The 21,296-nt window shown below is 33.2% G+C and overlaps 1 protein-coding gene across 10 annotated transcripts in view; it reads right to left on the bottom strand.

Moving 5' to 3' along the window:
- Positions 1-21,296, bottom strand: part of Dgkb (diacylglycerol kinase beta) — a 648,179-nt gene that overhangs the window by 428,746 nt on the left and 198,137 nt on the right. For all 10 annotated transcript variants that reach the window (XM_074065058.1, XM_074065065.1, XM_074065064.1 and 7 more), the window contains one exon: positions 12,850-12,948. In XM_074065058.1, the coding sequence (XP_073921159.1) occupies positions 12,850-12,948 (99 nt within the window). The remainder of the gene's footprint in view (positions 1-12,849; positions 12,949-21,296) is intronic.

The raw sequence follows: 21,296 nt of genomic DNA on the forward strand, positions 1-21,296 counted from the left end.
TTTTTTAGGTGTCTTACCTATCCTCACCCCTCCCTTGTGTGCTAAAGCTTTTATCATGTGCTCATAGTCCAATCCCATTGTTGTGTTTGCCCTTGATCTAATGTCCACATATGAGGGAGAACATACGATTTTTGGTCTTTTGGGCCAGGCTAACCTCACTCAGAATGATGTTCTCCAATTCCATCCATTTACAAGTGAATGATAACATTTTGTTCTTCTTCATGGCTGCATAAAATTCCATTGTGTATAGATACCACATTTTCTTAATCCATTCGTCAGTGCTGGGGCATCTTGGCTGTTTCCATAACTTGGCTATTGTGAATAGTGACGCAATAAACATGGGTGTGCAGGTGCCTCTGGAGTAACCTGTGTCACAGTCTTTTGGGTATATCCCCAAGAGTGGTATTGCTGGATCAAATGGTAGATTGATGTCTAGCTTTTTAAGTAGCCTCCAAATTTTTTTCCAGAGTGGTTGTACTGGTTTACATTCCCACCAACAGTGTAAGAGGGTTCCTTTTTCCCTGCATCCTCGCCAACACCTGTTGTTGGTGGTGTTGCTGATGATGGCTATTCTAACAGGGGTGAGGTGGAATCTTAGCATGGTTTTAATTTGCATTTCCTTTATTGCTAGAGATGTATATCTTTTCTTTGATATAATAAAATTTCATGTATGCTATCAATCTAAATTTCACATGACATGCTTCTATTTAGTTGAAATTCTTTGTTTTAGTTTCAAATGATTATCATTTCATTTTGGCAAAAGGTAGGCTTTTAATATTAAAATGTACTTTGGCCATAAGACATAAATCTGCATTGGCCATTGTCATAAAAAAGGAAAACAAAGAGGAAACAAATTTTGTCTGCCACACTGACTATTGCAATATTATTGACATGCAGTCCACTAATAACACGATTTACAGAGAAACAACTAATCTCAGGTTTAAATGATAATAAACTGTAAAAAGTGGTTAAGGAAACACTATCAAACTAGAGTGGTGGGGTAGACGAATTCAAGTATGATATACTTGATATATTGTAAGAACTTTTGCAAGTACCACAATGTACCCCCAGTACAATAAAAATAAAATTTAAAAAAAAAATTTTTAAATACCTTGTATTTTCTCCTTCTTGTGAAGGCTACTAAGAACTCAGGACAAAAAAAGCAGTGTGAGCTACCTTTGTCAAATTCTTAGGGTTAAGTGACATTGGATTTCTAATGTGCAATTTAATTTTGGTATTAATTTGCTACACTTTATTTTGCTACATATTATATCTTACATGACTTTCCTTAAGTACTGTTGGCAAGGACTTAAGTGGTATTTATATACAATGGAATTTTATTCAGCCACAAAGAAGAATGAAATTTTGTCATTTGCAGGTAAATGAATGGAACTGGGGAACATTATCTTAATTGAAGTTAACCAGGTTCAGAAAGCCAAAAGCCACATGTTTTCTCTTATACATGGCATACAGACTGACACAAATAAATACAGCAATATTATGAAAAATATGTCATGCTAAGGGGAAGTCACATATGAGAGAAGGATTGCAAAAGAAAGAAGTTAAGAAGGTGAACATGGTTGATGTACTCTCTATATAAGAATTAATATAGAATTATTTAATTTGTTGAAATAACCAAAAAAGAGGGGAATAAAGTAGAAAGAAGAAAAATAGAGGAGATGAACCAATTCGGGTTGTAATACATGTATACATAGAAATGTCACAAGGAAATTCCTCATTTAGCAATCTTAAACAAAAATATCATTTTTTCTGTTACAAAGTGGGAGAGCAGGAGGGCAGAACAGGTTCTGTCTGGGGGACGAGGGGGTTGATACCAGTCGGAGGGGGGAGGATATAGGGGAAAAAGTGTAGGAAGAATAATATAGTACAAATTTTGTGTACATGTGTGTATAAATGGAAAAATGAAACCTGTTGAAATTAATCCAGGAATGGGGGGAGGGGAGATAAGGAAGAATGATGGAGGGGGTAAATTCAAGTATGGCACATTGTAAGAACTTTTGTATATGCTACAATATAGTCCTAGCACAACAATGAAAAACAAAAAAATCACTTAATACATAATCTCAAATCCTCACTTTTGAGTCAGAGACATACTTGAGGTTTTTATTTTATATGAATCTACTTTTTAAAAAACTTTAGCTTTTTAATATTTTTAATCTTTAGATAATGCTCATGTACAGGTATATGTTTTTTATTCCGTCAGATTTCTTCTTCACTGGACTTTCAAATTATGTCTTTTTGGTCTTTTGTTCATCTTTCCTATAAGTCATGATAAATCTAACTTTGCACAAGTTTGTTTGCTTATACAATTGTTATAACTTGCCCTTGATGCAGCTATATTTTAGGCAGAAAATATTGAAACTTATAGGAATACTTTTATAACATATTAAAAGAACCTTGTAAAACATAACTGTATCATATTTATGTAAGTAGAAGCAAATAAAAATGCTCATAGTACATGAACATTTTTGAGACTAGTTACTTCTCTTAAATATGTATATATATATATATATATATTTATGCTTATAAATATGGATTCTTCAGAACCTAATAAAGTCAATCTAACCAGGACAATGTAGCAGATAAATGTTTCATCTCTCAAGCATAGATGAGTGTTGTTTGTGTTTCCCCTTCTCCTGTCTACCTCCTATAAAACATGTGTACATGAAAAATATGCCAAGCCAAAATGAATGTAGATGTACTTTATAAACATTGTAACACTCTAGTGCTAGATGTGTTCCTCACTGGAATTTGAGTGTCACAATGTAATTCTATGCATTTTAAAAATTAAAAGAATAAAAAGCAGATATCCCTTATGAATAAGACCATGGAATTGAGTCTAAGTTAGCTTTTCAAAATATGGGAAAAATGAGATTCCTTTTTGCCTGTCATTACTATGATGACAATTATGAATTGATCTATAATGAATATTAATTAAATGAATATTAAGTAATGACACTGATGAAACATTTATTGAGAACTGACAATGTACTTTATCCCTACTCTTTTGACAAAAAAGAAAACTGCATAGGCACAAAACTTTAGTAGATCACATAAAAGATTTCAAGAAAATACATAACTTTAGTGTAACTAGTTAAAGGTTAAAGAGGTAAGCGGAAAAGAAGGATAAAGCAGCCAAAATGATATAAAATAAAAACTGAGGCGCAGTGCAGCAAAACACATCCTTAGTCAAATGTTCACACCTCCTCACTAGACTCTACATTTGGGGAACTTCTATTACTAGCCTACGGAATAAAGTTGCAGAGAATTCAAAATCCAAATTTCAGAATCACAGAGAACTCAGCTGTCTCCTTCCCTCCTCCCATTGGTTGATGCATAGTGTTGGGGTTGTCATTATTAACTCTCACTAGCTAGAGATAAGTGATAGAAAAAACAAAAAGATCCCATAATTCTGGCGTGTGAAGAAGAGACACACACCATCCCTTACTCCCTAACAGACCTTCTGACATTCGGAGGAGTAATGACTTAGTTTAACACATGCTCTAAGGAAAGACTTCACATATTCTCTGCTATTTAAGACTTACTCACTATATTTACAATGTATAATTTAGAATTCTTAAAACTACGGAAGAGTAAGAAAGAACGGAAGAGGAAAAGTTAATACGACATATGGTTCTTTCAGGGTGTTTTAAGTGGGGATGCGTAGATCACTGCTTCAGTAACACCACAACTTGGCCACACGACAGAGTTACAGAGAAGAAGAAAGAGAGGCAAAATGGGGACCATTTCAACCAAATCTAATGAATGTATTTTGAGTTTATATTTTTCAAGTGGTATTGTTTTCCTTTCTGTGACCGAAGGAGCTTCACTACTTACCTTGTTGGCTTTTTAATAAAATTAATTCCTAAAGATTGACTATTATAACAAAAGAAAGTATTCCAGGAAAAACAAAGCACAATTGGTCCATAAGAGTTATAATGCTCAATATGGTCACTTTTTTTTTTTATAAAATCACTTCTTGCTAATGAATACTATTTTTATTGTATATATTCTGATGATATGTTTCCTTAAAAATTAGATAAAATAAATTCAAAATAAACCCAAGTCAAACTTTGTAAATTGCCAGTTATTATTTTAAAAGAATTATTTTTTTTTCATTTTAGAAAACAATCACATCACCATGTTCTGATTTTGGAATTGGGTTTGCACTACAGAAGGAGCTGAACACTGTAGAATCTTGCTTGTTTATAGAATGAAATAGAACAACATGAAAGAATAAAACATTGCAATATTTATTAAAGATTAGACAGAAGAAATCACTGTTTATAATTATATTCACTAAGGTGTTACTTATACTAATAAAATAATAAATTGGAAAGATGTTAGACACAAAAATTGTTCAAAGTAAATTGTGATATACTAATTTAATGAGATCTGCAGTCATTACTAGGGATATTTTATAGTATATGAAAATATAAGAATATTATATTATATTATATTTATTTGTTACATGAGAATGGTATATTCTCATTTATTCAGCTTATAAACTGAATGATATATTCAGATTAATTACAAAAAGTAAGAAAAATATCTAAAAATCAGAGATTCTATTTATATATTAATAATGGTTCTTATAACTGTCTTAAGAATTGAAATTTCTTCATTTAGTATTTTAAATTTTACTCAATGAATATCTAGGTATTTTATAATAAAGGTTAAAATGCACTTTTTAGATTCTAGCATAATACTTATAATAACAGATGACATCACCTGAGCACTTACTACACACCTGGCATAGTTCTAAAGCAACTTGCATAAATTAATGAATTTCATTTCATTTAACAACTGGAATATAGAGAAAATGTTAACAATTTGCCTCATATCATTAGCTTAGTGAGAAGCCATACTTCAAATATAAATGGGTGGATCCTGCCAAATGCTGTTACTCTCTTCCACCAGCAATGTGTGAACAAGTTGCTTTTTAACAAAGATCGACTTTTAATAGTCTTAATTATTCTGGTGGGTACACAGTATGATCTATGACAATTATGTGTTTTCATGGCAAGCAATGACAGCGAGCTTATATTCATATGTTAATATATGATTTGAATGCATGTTTTTCTCAATTGCCTGTTTAGGTCTCTTGTCCTTTTGAACTTGGATGCCTGCTTATTGTTGATTTATATAAATTCTTTTTATATTTCAGACACGAGTCATTTGTCAGCATTCTGGAACTATTTAAAGAAAATGGTTTTCCCATGGATATAGAGTTCATGTTAGAACTCTAATTTCTAGTCTTCTGTTTTTTATGGCTGCTATTATTCATGCTTCTTTCTTCTCATTCTGGAATATTTTACCTCTTTTCTAATATTTTTCAGTGGACTCTCTGGAACAACTGTTCAAAAAAACAAAAGCAAATTATCCTTTCCTCTATAAGGCTTTGTCACTTTTCCCATGACTTAACTCCTGAAAAGAGCATGCACCTTCTGACCCATTACTGGTTCTATAGTTACATTGGAAATCTCTCGACTTTCCATTAAAATCATCACTCTTCCTGTTTGAAGTTTCTAATCACCTGAGATTCATGAAATCTATTAGTTCTATACTCCACCCTTATTCATTTCTGTCACTTAGTAAGAATGTCATCAAGACTCTGAAATTATCCTGGGTGGTGTTAAGGGCAGCATCCAATAATGACTCTCAGAGCTCCTTGATTTTCTAACATGTCATGAACCTATCTTGCACATCAGTTGAGTCACCGGAACTCACAGCTTCATATTGGATCATGCAATCATCTGGAACTAATCTACTCTAAAATTAAGTCGAATTCTAATATTCCACTCTGTTACAGTCTCCCCCCTAGCTCCCTCAATTTCTTGCTCTTGCTATCTTTTGACCATTCACATCCACAACTCCATGTTGACACTTTCACATCTCTCCTGCTCTATGGTTTAAATTTATTCAACACCACATGGACAGCAATGTTCTCGTTCTACAAGCAAAACTGATTTTGATAAAACTCATCACCTTCACAAGACAGGGCAGACTTTCAATTCACTCAGACCTTGCTTTGTCTACCTCCCGAGCCTTACCTTTATACATAACTCCCAGTAAATATTCTGCAGAGGAGAGGGAGGAAAAAAGAGAGGAAGGAAGGAAGGAAGGAAGGAAAGAAGGAAGGAAGGAAGGAAGGAAGGAAAGAGAAATCTAGCACTGCACATATTGCATCTAAAAGTAATGAACATTGACTATTAGAAATGATCTTACAGATACTTTAAGGACATAGTAATAATAATTAGTGCATAAACAGTGGATATGAATCTACCATATTAGCCTTAAATTTAAAAGATTGGCATACTAACATTATATCGTATGTAAATTTTCATTTATCAACCTTAAAATATTGATCTGAGAAATATCACCACATAATTAGTCCCTTTCTAAGAAAATGAAAACTTTGCTTTTAAATTGTCTTATAAAATAATAATTTTAGACATACAAGTAAATAATATATATCCCAAGACTGTAGTCAAATATGGGTAGAAATGTAAACTAAGTTCTAAGCTTCCTTAGTGCCAAAATTAAAACCTGAGAATAATTAATAAGTCTTTAACAGAAGCTCTTCAGTGCTGTTTAATTGTTTACAAATGAGGGCCTATTTAGTTTAAGCAAAACTGTGAGGGGCTTAAGTCACACAGATTCTGTCTAGGGTTAGGAGAAAAACCTAGACTATGGAAAAAGGAGTGGCTTGCATACACATCAGAACGTGTTCCATATAAGATTATTCAAAATTCTTGTAGTATCATATGTTAAAGAATAGAGAGCAGAAATTTCATGGTGTGATCTATAACAATCACCAAAAATACATTTCAGTTAAAGGCAGAATATCTGTTTTAGCAATCAATTGGTAATAGTTAACGGTGTTTTATAGAAATTAAGGTCCTTATCACAAGAGCCGACTGAATAGTTGGGATTCCCCTTACATTTGTTTGTAGAACAATGGAAGATATAACAGAAATCTATGTTTATAAAAAGCCTTGAATTCTCAATATGGCAGCAAATGGACTATACCTTTGCTTGAAAATTTTTCAAAGAATCCAGTATAAGCACATTATCACCATCATGGAGCAATCAAAACACATATTAAAAGAATTTTAAGTAATATATGTTCATGCTAACACTTTCAAAATATGCACATTCCAATTGCAACCATAAGAAAGCATGATTATATCTGATTCATGCACTCATTGGAGGCACTTAAATGGAAAAAATATACTATAATCATTTTATTTTGGGAGCAGCTGATTTTAACACATTTTATGGCCATATTTATTATTAATGATACCAGTAATCTGTGCAAGCATTTAATGCTTGTACAAAAGCTTGAATAATGGCTGCCCTTGGTGTAAAGAAGATGCTTACCCTGCTAATCTCCATAACAGGTAAGCAAGTATCTACTGAGAAATAAACATAAAGTGAATAACAAGTATACAGAACATGTGAAACTGGTTGTGCAAAAGAAAATTTTAATGACACTTGAAAAGGTATTCTAAAATATCAAAGGACTGATGACATAGTTTTGTCCTTGTAGTGGTATTTCATAATTGTGCAAGGTTATGTGACCTTTGAGCAGGATTAGGGATTCATACTGAGTTTACATAGTGCACTCAATATCCAATCTCTGACCACAGACTCAAAGGCAAGGAAAAATTCAATAAAACTAGATGTTTTAATTTTTTCCTTGTACATTTTCTAGAATGTGATAGAGATGATGCCAATGGTCATTTTGTAATAATTGCATCTTAACCTCCTATGCTCTTCATAGTCAACATTACAAAAGATTGGTGCATACACATTTTTAAGGAGGAAACTACCGGTGAAGAATAAAAAAATTAAATGAGATTATTTGTGAGTATTAATGATTTCCTTTAAACAAATGTTAAGACTTTCCAGCAGGTGATTTAGTGTGGGACTGTTCCTGGGAAGTTAATGAGAGCTCACAGTCTGAAAAGGCTCAATGGCTATCAATTTGAGCAGATTAAGCAATTTTGTAGGCAGAACTACTTCATTAATTTGTTGAAAGTATAAGCAATTAAATAGTTAATGGGTGCAATAGTCAATGTATTTACTCCATTATTCAAAAGTGACCTTTAATTCTTACTTAGCAAGATGGAGAAATTTCTAAAATGAAGTGATTTAAGCAGATTTATTAACATATACAAGACTCCAAAGGCTTGAGTGAACAGGTGTACTTAGAGAATTACAAGTAGCTCAATTATCCTTGATTTCTAGTATGTAAGGTGGTTTGTAAGAGATTGGGTGGGTTGATCCTGTTAAAGAGCCTTGTTTACCATAGTAGAGAGTTTGGAATTCAAATAAGGACTCATCGAAAACATTTTATGCATGAAAGAGGCATGCAATATTTGCATTTTAGAATATAGACCCAGGAAGCAAGTTGGGGACATATGGAAAGGAGGCAGTGCAGCGAGAATACCACTAGCACAGTCCTATAGAAAATTCTGTCAGGATGGCGTATGAAGTAGTTACAGCTGGGCTGAAGGAAAGAGAAAAGATTGAAATCATCACAACAGGATACTTAATGATTAATTTGATATTTAAACTAAGGTATCCAAAATGATTCTTAGTTTTCTGGTTTGGGAAAGTTGAACTATGATAAAAAATAGAAAGTGCTTGGTGAGATTTGGAGAAAGTATGGAAAAAAATAAATTTTTTGTGTGGCTCTGGAGTGGTAACACTTAGATGCCAATTCTGGACTGACATATTCTAGTCATGTAACACTAGGGAACTTTCTTATTTCCTTTACTTCTCAGTTTCTTCAGATGTGAATTTGAGAAAATTACTATATTCATTTTATGGAGTCGTTGTGAGTTGTAAATGAATTCATACATCTCATTATAACTGCTACCCATTCTCTCTTAAAACCTGACATTAACCTTGACTCTAATAATTTTTGGTTCTACTGTAACCTGCAGTGCATTCTTCCTAATATACTGTGCCTTGCTCTTCATGTTCTTACATCCTGCATTTCCCTCCTTAAATTCCATAGCCAATCCTTATAATTGCTGCTGTGCATCCATTCTCAACACCCTGGCTTCTCCCTTTTCATTGTATTCGAAAAGGCAGAGTCTCATTAAGACGAGGCCGTGCCTATTCTATTCCTGGAGCTGGAATGTAGCTGGAGAAACATAACTGAATGCAACTATAAAAATATACTCATCCAAACTTACTTGTCCTGGAGTTCTAAATATTTGATTGTTAACTAGAAGTGACTGCTCTTTATTCCTCGGAAGCCACACTGTACTTCTTGAATACGTTTAGTGGCTACATTCCTACGTGACTGGTGCATAATTTCTTTCCAATGCTCAAACTTCCTAAATATCTCATGCCACCATCGCTTTCAGTCAATGTCCAACTTCCTATTTCTCTCAGAAATCAGAAGTGTCTTATGTCCTATTGTTGCCCTCTTCTCATAGTAGCTAGATTGTTCTTTTCAAAAACAATCTAGAAGTTAGATTACTTCTTCTTCTGTTCAATATCCCTAATGGCTTACCACTTTATTCAGAATAAAAGCTGAATATCTTACAATGCCCAAAATGCCTCACAAAAAATGAAAATCTGTGACATCTTTGACCTTCTCCTGTACAATTCCTTCTTCTACATACTCAGATCTAACCACTAATTTTCCGGATTGTCCTTCAAGTATGCCAGCTGTCTCCTGTCAATAGAGTCTGTGTTTTTGCTGGCTCTTTTATCCCCTGAGAGCCACATGGAGATTCCTTCAAATGCTTCAGCTCTTCACCCAATTATCTCTTCAATGAACTCAAATGCCTCCTTATACCTGCAGCCTCAATTTTTTTCTTCTATTTACCTACTTTACTTGTGCCATTTATATTGAAAATACAAGAGGTACTTTGGGTTGGATATATTTAAGGTATAGATGATAACATGCTGATATGGGAGACTATCATTTTAGACTGAAGTCCTGCACTAGGCCCCACAGATCAGGCCAAATATAAAATGGAGTTACTCAAGCTAAATGCTACATAATCAAGCTGAAACTTTAAGGAAACAGATTCTAAAACAATGCATTTTCCTGATAACAGGAGAATCTAGTTTATGTGAGTCAATTTAAAGCAGAAGAAATATTTATTTAAAAAGTAACCTAATGTTAACCAAGCAGCTTTGTACTTTTATTGTTCTGTTATCCCATTCCCACTTTACAAAATCCACTTTTCTGATATTGTCCAATAGGAGCTCTCATTCTATCATGCAGAATGGAGGTTGCTTTGACTCATGAATCACAAATAAAGTCCAATTAGATCTACAAATAAGTTAGGCGTAACTTTATTATCTGGCAATACACATACACAAAATGAAGTGATTACCACTGTCAAGAAAATTAATAGATATTCTTCTCAAAAATTAGTCTTGGCAAATTTCCTGTGTAGAACACAGTATTAACTATCGTCATCAGGCTCTATATTAGATCTCTAAACACACAATCAGAACTTCATATGCTTTGGATATATTCCTTTCCCTTATCCCTAATTCTTGCCAACCACCACTCTGTCTCTATATATTTAAATACAAATAGGCACTAAATAATTTACTTATTATTTTTTGTCTACTTCACCCCACTGGTATGTAAAATCAATAAAATGAAAGATTTGCTTTTCCATTCTACCATTTGATTCTTACCTATAATACTCTAAAAATATTACTTGAATCAAGTAGTTAATCAGTATATTTAGCATACTATCTGGCATATTGTACTGCTGAGTAAATAAGACCAATCATTATTACATTAGTTAATAATATTTTGTTTATGTTGCACTGAAAATAGGATGGGCCCTCCTGGTTGCAGCCCTTAGAATGTTTGAGTTCAGAATAGAAGGATGAATTTAATACAAATTAACATGAAAATGAAGTTGACTACATAAGATCTCACTGGGAAGAATATTAAGAGTGTAAAGGTATGACAGGAGAAGCTAGAAGGGATGTGCCAACATGGAGCAGGTTGACATTATAAACCCAGGAAAAACATTATAGGAAATACCCAGACAGCCAAGCATAAGTGGCTTATGTCTATAATTCTAGCTATTTGGGAGACTGAGATCAGGAGGATCAGGGTTCAAGTCAACTGAGGCAAATAGTTCATGAGACCCTATTTCTAAAATAACCAGACTAAAAGAGACTGTAGGTGTGGCTCAAGCATTAGAGCACCTGCTTTACAAGCAGAAGCCCTGAGTTCAAACCTCAGAGAAATAAATATAGAAAGACTAAGGAGAGTGCAGCATAGTGGAAGACACTCATAAAAGATTAAATGGTCAAAATTGTCAAATATTTCAAAGGAAAGCACCACAGAAATGATAAAATAGAAAATGTTGAGATACAAATCATGATTAACATCATAGGAATATTTAATCATTGAAAATAAACCTTTACAATCAAAAGTATCTAAATGTAGCAATGAATGGGTTTGCAAGACTGTGAGAAGCCAAGAATATCCATGTAACTTGTTCTTAACCTTTGATTTTTCTTGAAGAAAGAAGCAATAATAAAAAGAATTCACCTGTGTTTGACTCTATGTGAACTCATATCAACTGAGTAGGGTCTCTACATGCAGTTGGAGAGTAGAATGATAGAACAGATTTCTTCTAAGAATTAAAATCTGAGATCAAGACTGCATCTAAAGCAGACAAATTCTTACACTTTTAAAGAAGAATAAAAATAATGCAAAAATTCTAGAAATCCTTTTTCTCTAAAAGAACCTTTAAAAACATAAAAATGACAAAGTAAACTAAAATATGAGGTATTTATATATGTATCTCATTATTTTTAATTAATCTCATTTACTTAAAGATGGGTAATAAATCTTATATGATGAAAGGAAATTTAGAACTGGTTATTGTTATCCTCAGCAATATGGAGGTATCTTCCTTTCTTCTATTTCTGTACTTGGGGAAAATGAAGACTTTTTAGTAATTTTGTTAAATAAAGCCATTTAAAATACAACTAATATTTCATAGATCATTACAAAATGAATCATAAGTGGGTGCAAATTGAATAATTTGATTAATTTCTATGTTGACCTTTTCAAAAGTATTTGTCTAACATTTCTTAGTTGCTGTATTTTTATTATAGGAAACGAAAGTCCCAGCCACTGAATTTCTACATTGTTTTTAAAAATGAAAAGTGTGCTATGGAAATAAATACTTTGCATTTTTAAATAATTTTCACTTTAGAGACAATTTGGATTTTGAAAATTAATATTCTTTTTGGCTATCTCCTCTTCTTATCAAGGTTTGTTCTCAATTACTTTCCTCATGCATTTTTTAATTCTGTATTTACTGAATTCAGCAATTATTTTGCAGGTAAATTTATTCTTCAATAAAAAGATAACTAATGGCACTGCATAACTTTTTCCAGGGTATGTGTCATTTTAGGTGGCCTCTGACCTAAGTAAGAAAACTAAACACTAAAGAAAAATAGCATGCTGAAAAATGCGCACCCTAGCACAACTGCACATAAGAGTAACTTTGTTATTCGGGAAGCTAGATCTATAAAATATGTAAAATGTAGAAATGTCCTGCCCAAACAATTTCTGGTAAGTACAGCATGACTAAGTGATAAAACCTGAGTCAGCTTCAGTTCCAGCATACCTCACTAAAAAGTGTATGGTGACATGAAGGAAAAAAGAAATATAGTGAGCAAAGGTGTTCTGCTCTGAAGTGATGACATAGTTTATAGCTATATAGTTCTGCTCTGACTAATAAAAAAACAGTTCTAGCACATTGATTAGTCAGAAGATCCTCAAGGTACAGCAGAACGATAAGGAAAACTCACCAGTACCACTGGACAGATTGTTGTGGGTGGTAAAATATGGTCCTTCAAAGGTCCACAGTCACACTCAGGTTTTAGATGAGAAGCACATTTATTATGCAGCTAGAAAAGGAAAAAGATGGGCAGATTATATTTCATCTGAGACACAACAAATACATTAAAGAAACATTAAAAGTATTGCAAGAACAAATAAACACGATCATAAAGAGATTCACATTACATTTTCCCTTTTATATCTACCTTAAACAAACTGTTAATGTGACTTCCGTGACATAGTACATATATTAACCAATTCTCATAAAGTTTTAAGTTAAAAATGTATTTTAAGGTTCACACCAAATAAGCCTGATTTCTTTATAATACAAATTAATGTCCATTACAGTCCTTCCTTTGCTTATCTGTTAGCATAATCTTGAAACCACTGTGCACTGTGGATTTTTTTTTTGACCCTCCTGTTTTCTCAAAGTCACTCTAAAGTGCACAGCTCAGTATGGGGCATAATTGATCCCATCATTAGTTTTAACTTTGTAATTCAATATGTAAATGTAACCCGAGATTCATCTCAGTAGGAGCAGGATATAAATAAAAGAAGATGATTATGATTATAAAAACTTATCTTTGTATTGTATTTATCAGTTCAACATTAAGTTAGCATATAATCATATAATGTGCTATTTATGATATGTTATAAACCCAAATTGATATTTTTTTCAACCTTGTTCATGAGTTTAAATTAAGGTGTTATGACATAGTGGATTAATTAGTGATGTTTTTACATTGAGGTTGTAGACTTTGTTGGAGTTACACATATTTGACAAAATAATACATAAAAGCATCTAGGAATCTCTCCCCCACCTCATTCAATATCAATTTAATATGAAATATTCATCCTTTAGAAAGACTATAGATTGTAATACTATAGTATGTCTCTTGTTCAAAACAAAAATGAACATAGCATTTCTCAGTTTTGAACTGAAAGTCATCCCATTTAAGCCTAGGCTTCATTAACTTACCTTTGTAAGCAATTCATTATCAACCAAACATAGAAATCAGGTATGTTGATTTACCATTGGCAATGAAACTTTATTGAAGGGATATTTCTGTGGTTCTAGAACTTAAAACAGTTGTCACACTAACTCCCTGCTTCAGAGTTCAATCTATTTGCACTATAATAAGAGCATATTAGGCTGAATTATGTGAAATACCTATATGCATTCATCTGTAATTAGCATCCCTACTTTACAATAGCATATAAACCTTTCTATTACAAAGTAGCTTAGCCTTTTTATTAGGCACAATTGATCTTTGTCAAGAGGCAAGGGGTGTTAAAGTAGCAAATGCACCACAGAACTAAATTAACAGAAATGATGATTGGGAAAATTAAAATACATAGTTTCCTTAAAATAAAATTTAATTTAAAATATATTTCTAGTTTATTGGGCTTAACTTTTATAAAACAAATTATGGCCTTGCATATTTGCATCTAAATGTGAAAGATTCTAAAGTGTGAGGTAAATGGTATCCCAAACATGTTAAAGTCCTAACTCCTGGAAACTGAGAATGTAAACTTTTTTTGGAAATAAGGTCTTTATAGATGTAGTCATATAGATAGCATTATACTGGATTAGGTTAAACCTTAATCCAATGAATAGTGTCCTTATAAAAAGAAGAAAATCCGGACAGACAGACATAGAAAAGAAAAAGCATGTGACAGCACAAGTAGAGAGTTGAGTGAGGCCGAGGATTTCTGGCAAATACCAGAAGTGAGAATAAGGCAATGGATTCTTCACTAGTGACTTCAGAAGAGATATGACCTACCTACTTGAAATTTTTATTTTGGACTTTTAATCCACAAAATTATGAAAGAATAAATTTCATTTGTTTTAAAATACTTAGTTTGTGGCATTTAGTTATAGAAGTCTTAGAAAATTATTATACCAAGCACTATGAAAACTGAACTAAAACCAAAGGCAGACTATGTATCTTAGGCTCTTCTGTACATGATTGTCACAGAGAAAAAGCTTTTGCTGTTTGATTTTTGCAGAACTACTTTAAAATTAGGAAAGCAGATTCTAAGAACTTTTCAGAAGTAGCAAAAACCTAAGATGATAATAGCTGTGTGTACAGACTGAGAATGCACTGGTGTGACAGTATAAAGTCACACCAATGAAGACCAGAGAGGAATACATCTGAAGGCTTCATTCTCCTCCATGCCTCCATCCATGCATTTCTAACATGAATAATAGGTAAATTCAATGACAACGCTTTTGGCTTTAAGCACACATGTAAATAACTTAGTACTCAGTTAATAAGGTGATAAGCATTGACTGGATATGTAGAACTCTTGTGCTAAGGTTTGAGGGTGTCATAGTTCAGGAGTTGATAATGAAATACTGGCCCTTGTAGGGCTAAATAAAGTCAGTATGGAAATTTCCAGTTTGATTATCAGCATGGCCCATATCCTTGAGTTTTGTCTGTGAACCTGTAGTACAGACCTATGGAAGTGCTAGCATATAGAAAGGTTTGTAAGAACAGTGACTACTTTATCTCCAGTGAAACAGGTACACACAGTGAAAATAAATTCTACTAAACAACAGATTGTAATAACTAATACTATGCAGGAATACTTTATGCTTCCATTAAGTCTAGAATCTAGTATTTAGTAAATATGTTTGAACGGCCATTCATCTCAGAGCATTGTAACTGGAAGAGTCAAAGCAGAAGGCATCATGCTAAAATAATAATCATTACATAAACTGCAAGTCAAGTTTGCACATATAGTTAATCTATCACATTACTCAGAGACACTTCCAAACAAAATCTCAAATCTGAAAGCCAATGAGAAAATACGTGTATGCCAAGAATTTGTATCAAGCATAAAAGTGGACTTCATTGCTGTTGTGAACCTAAGACTGTTTTAAACTATAAAACTTATTTAAAAAGCAATTATCAACACAATGGAAATTGTAGAATTCCAAACACAAATAATTCTTCTTTAGATTACTGGTAATATTTTGTTTTCTGATCAGGTGCTACAGACCTGGAGAGCTCGTTTGTGCAAAACCATTGAGCACTACCCTTAGACTGTGGATATTTTTCAGAAAATAGATTATTTTTTAATAAAAATGTAAAAAAGGAAAACACAGTGAATATCTTGAACAGTAACAAGTTGCCTAAGTTGGTGTTATGGCTTGAATATGTTCTTCAAATTTCAGGTGTGAGAAAATTAATCCCCAAATTTATATTTGGATGTCATTTGGAGGTGGGGTCTTCGATGAATAATGGAGAGTAGATGAGGTCATGAGTGAGGGCCCTCCATAATGGGATGAGTAACCTTAAAAGAAGAGGAAGTTGGAACCAAGCTTGAAAACATCCTCTGTCTTCCCATGGAATGCCTTCTGCCATGTTACAACAAAGCATGAAGGCCTTTACCAGATGTGTTCCCTCAACATGAGAACTCTCAGATTCTAGGATATAAAAAAAAAATCTTTGTTAAAAATTACCCAATCTGTGGTATTGCATTATAACAACAAAAATGGATTAAGACAACTTCTTATCATGTCATCATATATGAAAAAGACACAGTAAGTATTTGCAGTGTCAATAAAATGCTGAAGACTGATAATTGTCTTCAAGATAACCTACACCCCAAATCAGCAAAAGCCCAGACACAAATTCCTTACCTATCCATATCTCAAACTAGCAAAAACACTATGTCTTTCTTATTATTGCTTATGTCTTCTCTTCAACAAAATTGGAGAAGAGGGCAGAACAGGTTCTGCCTGGAAGTGAGGTGGGGAAGAGGTGGGGGTGGGGGGCAGGGGAGAGAAATGGCCTAAACAACGTATAGACATATGAATGAATGAATTAAAAAAAGAATAAAAATAAATCAGATCATGGATGGTTCCTGGCTTAACTAAAATAACAAATGGTGTACTAGAGAAAAGTAAACCCTATCTGGATTTCAAAATCTTTTAAAAAATGTTGCTTACAATTTTCTTTGTAGTTTTAAAAGACAAACTCAGATCATTATTTTTGAATGTCCAGAAATTCTCATTCACGTTAACAGACTCAGTTCCATATCTAGGAAAACCATATAATGAGAACCAGTTTTTCCTGGAAGTGATTAAACACTTGGAAATAATTTCAGAGTTTATGACAGCTCCCAGTAGCACCTAATTTAGAATCAGATCTATGTGTATTGGAAAAATCTGTCTGAAACTTGGAAGAAAAAGAACGTGTGTGTGTGTGTGCAAGTGTAGGAGGTAGAGTTGAGAAAAGAGTGAGTGTACTCTTCAGTGAAGAAAACGGTAGCTACTGTCAGGGAAAATAAAAAATAAATGTTGTTCGAATTGAGAGATGAACAAGAAGAGAAAATAAATCATTCAGAGAAAGAAAGCATGTTTGCTAGTCAATAATCCTTTGGCCCTAATATTTTCTTAATCAGGTACATACTCAATGCTAGCATTTGCTAAAGCATAGAGGTTTTGGAAATTTTAAGCATGTGGTTTAATATTTTCAGGAAAACAGCATCCTTATGTGATATGAAAAGTTAAAAATTCATACCTATAAAATAGGCATTCTTCTATTAAGATCAAATAAAATGTATTAACCCACCCAATCAAGGATCATTTATCTCAGCTGGTAACAATGCACAACATAATCTAAATAAACTGTGGAGGAAATTCACTCAATGACCAGGCAGAAGCCCTGGGGGGTGAAGGACAGAGAAGGTAAAGGAGAGCTGAAGAGAATAAAGTGAATATTTGATCTGGCTCAAAGGATTGAAATGGAAAGAACAGAAAAATGGCAGAAGAGAGTTTACCACTGTTCTTACCCAGACTTTCCCTGTTTGCATTTTTTAAGTGTTAGATTTACAAAAAGAGATAAAGTTTCATTCTAAGAACTTATTTATATAACTACAAAATGGCAGATTATTGTAATGCCGTTATCAAGACACCACAAGCCCTATCAGAAAAATAAGTGTGAAAATAGATTTTAAAAAAATACTTTTAAAACCTTGTTGCCTCTGTGATCTGTGATTAGTAATTCAGGATGATATCTTGAAAGAAAGTTTACAAAGGACATGTATTTGTAATTAAACATTTAATAGTAAAAATAATGCCATATCAGTCACTAAAATGAAATTATTGAGGATTTCTGAACCCAGCACTCTGCCAAGAACTTCAGGTTATGAGGAAGAAATGTGTGCCATAGACCTGAAGCTAAAGTGGACAGTCATCTACTTAATACTGTAGACAAGTTAGCATGCAGATATTAAGACACTGGAGAAAAATTCAGTTGTTGTTTTTGGTATAGGGTAAAAGGATAAAAGGTACTTAGAAAAATTAAATACTAGCATCAAGGAAATTTTCAAGAAATTTAGAGAACTTAACTTGGTTCTTGGAATATGGTAGAACTTAAGGCAGATCATTCAAGGGAATGAGATAAGTTAAATAGCAGGCAGGGGAAAATATAGCCTTCCCAACGGATTGACACCAGACTTGCACAGCCATACCAAGGGAGAGAGGCTGGAAGGAACATAGGTGGATGTGTGCTTAGGTTTCAGACTGAGTTTTGAGGAATGGAAAACCAAGTTGTGACAGAGGGTGTGATAGAGGGTTTACAGGGCTGCTTTTGTCATTACAGACTATTATAGGTTGCTAAAGAAGGCATATGATAACAAATTAGTATTTTCAGAAGGTTTTTTTTGGAGGTGGTATGCAGCCTACACTATAGGAAAAGTACCTTCTGTCAGGGAAATAAGCCAAAAGAGTCTGACTCTAATCTAGTCAGGAGGTGCTAAGAGCTTGCATTAGGGTTGTGAACATGAAGACAAAAACTCAGATCTGAGAGGGAAATTTTAAAGAGGAAATGTCAAGGCTTGGAGATTGTATAAATAAGATATAAAGGTGAAAGACAAAAGTAGAGGAAATAGACTTCTAACTCTATTTTGAGAGTCAGGGGTTAATTTCCAATGCCTGGAAGCATGATGGCAGAAGCATCTACCATTAGTGATAGAATGAGAAAGTTGAAGCAGTTCTTCTTTGTGATTATGAATTGATCGTGTTGGCTTAAACTTTAGTGAGACTCAATGCCACATAATTCCAGATCCTTTTAGTATATTCAGGTGTTGATCTGACTTAACTTGGGCTTTCAGAGGTAAGACAGAAATGGAAGAGCAGCATCTATTGAGCACCCCTTGGACACCAGGTTAGTTTTGGGCACCCATATGACATTTCATCTCTTACCCCATAGCTGTTATGTACTAAGCACTTACTATATACTTACTTTATATATATACATATATATATGGTCCTTTCCTAAACACATCTACACAGATTTTTTACCCACCTAATTCTCATAACAATAATATAAAATTGGTAACATTAACTCCATTTTATAAATTAGAAAATTCCTAACTGGTTACACCCATGGCTCAAATTAGCACAAATTGTGACAGAGACTATCTTAAGAGTCTGGATGTCTTGACTTAACATAAAACATTTTCAAAACTCTTGTTTAAAAAAGAAGTAATGGTCTTTTGAAAAACTTTGATATGAAGCTAAGCTTCATCATCTGTTTCTCTCTGCAATCAATTCCTCGCAGAATGCATTCAGGTAAAATCTCCTAAAATTCAACATTTGCAGCAACAAATCCCATCATTTTCACTGTTCTGTAGCTCTTTGTATACTCATAGCACTTTCTGTAGAGTATGAGTAAGACAGTTCTATGGAAGTAGCCATTTGCCAAGAGCAGATCAGCTTTATACTAAAATTTCATACAATGGTTCAAGAAAAAACTATAAATACTACTAAACACATAAATATTATCAAGGAAATATATTGTGTCAGCCAGTTACAAAATCAGTAGATTAATGTGTGTCCCTACTAAAATGCTAAAAATAATAAAACTACACAGAATCTTAAGTCTCTTTTGAAGAAAGACTATATTATTCTGGATATATGATAACTTTTTTAAATTGTGCAAGACTTGTTATCAAACAAGTGTTTTGTTTTATCAAAACAAAATACTTGGAATGCCTTTTTGGCAAATAAGGCTGAGGTTTTCTAAAAGCCTCAGGACTTGGGAAAGCTTGGTAAGAGAAGAGTTTTTTGCTTTGTTTTTCCTGCATCTTCCTCAACCCCTTCAGAGCTCCCTGCTTAATCTTTCTTCTTGAATGGAACTTGGAAGTTGACTGACTAGTTAGTTGATTGATTTAGAGCTCAGGGATTTACAGATACTTTCCATTTCTGATGTGCTTTTCCATAATGAGAAATAGAACCATCTTCATATATTCCTTGAGCTTTGTATAAGAGAAATGTCAGGGGCATATTGTGTGAAGAATTTATCCTGAATAACACCTTCTTTCTTGTAAAAGGATGTATCTCATTTCTTGTACGGGGAAGTCCAGCATCAAGACTAAAGATAAATGTGCAAAAGGTGATTGGTAAGCCTAGAGGTAGATTCCAGAGCCACAAATAAGAGGAACCATTAAGACAAAACAAGGAAAATGAGGTAAATAAATTGGAATATTAAAAAAAAAGAAAGAAGGAATTTAAAAATGTTTGAGTAACAGTAAGAGGCTATTAGTAATAGTAATTTTGAGGAGTGATCCCCATAGAATGGAAAGGGAAGGAAACAAGTTCAAGGAGACTCAATGGGGGAAGAGGGAGAAGACTCAAATAGTGAAAGTCTAACAGCTCTATGAACTTTTGTGTTAAGAGGGACACCAATGCAAATTTTAGTGTTCAGACAATATTCATTGATGAACATTATTTTAAGATATAAAAAATGTATAAAAAATTATAAACCTAGGACAACCTAGGACATTTGAAGTTTGTAAGAAATAGGAAAATAGTTTGAAATGAGTTCTGATATACTTTAATCTCAGTTTATATTAAAATGAAGATATAGTTAGTGAAAGATGAACTATATAGCAAAAATGAGAAGATAGGCTTCCTGGAAAATCTAGAAACAAAATGACACACTTTGTAGATATTTGGCAAAATATCTACTTTTTGATATGCAAATTTTTTTTAAAAGTGAAGTTGTCATGGTCTTCTTAAAACTGAGAATTCATGTTTGAGTAAATCATGTGTGTAATTTAAATCATTGTTAAACATTTTATTATAATAACTAAACACTTCCAAAACTGAAACTCTTTCACAATTGAGAAAATTTCAAAATGCAAATGTAGTTTAACTGAGTAATAGCTGAATATGATTGAAGAAGTATATTCATCCTTTAAAAAGTTCTTAATTGCATTTTTGAAATGTAAGTCAGTTGTTTTTCTCATTAAGTTTTGTGTGTGTATGTGTGTGTGAATTATATCATTTCACTTGTGGGCTGGGAGTGGAACATTGAGGTATTACAGAGAAACTGATTTGCTTCACTGATTCACTGCCCCCTGCTGGTTTATTCTGACAAAATCAAGAACATTAGTCCTA

This window comes from Castor canadensis, chromosome 2 (genome assembly GCF_047511655.1).
Source record: "Castor canadensis chromosome 2, mCasCan1.hap1v2, whole genome shotgun sequence".
Taxonomy (NCBI): Eukaryota; Metazoa; Chordata; class Mammalia; order Rodentia; family Castoridae; genus Castor; species Castor canadensis.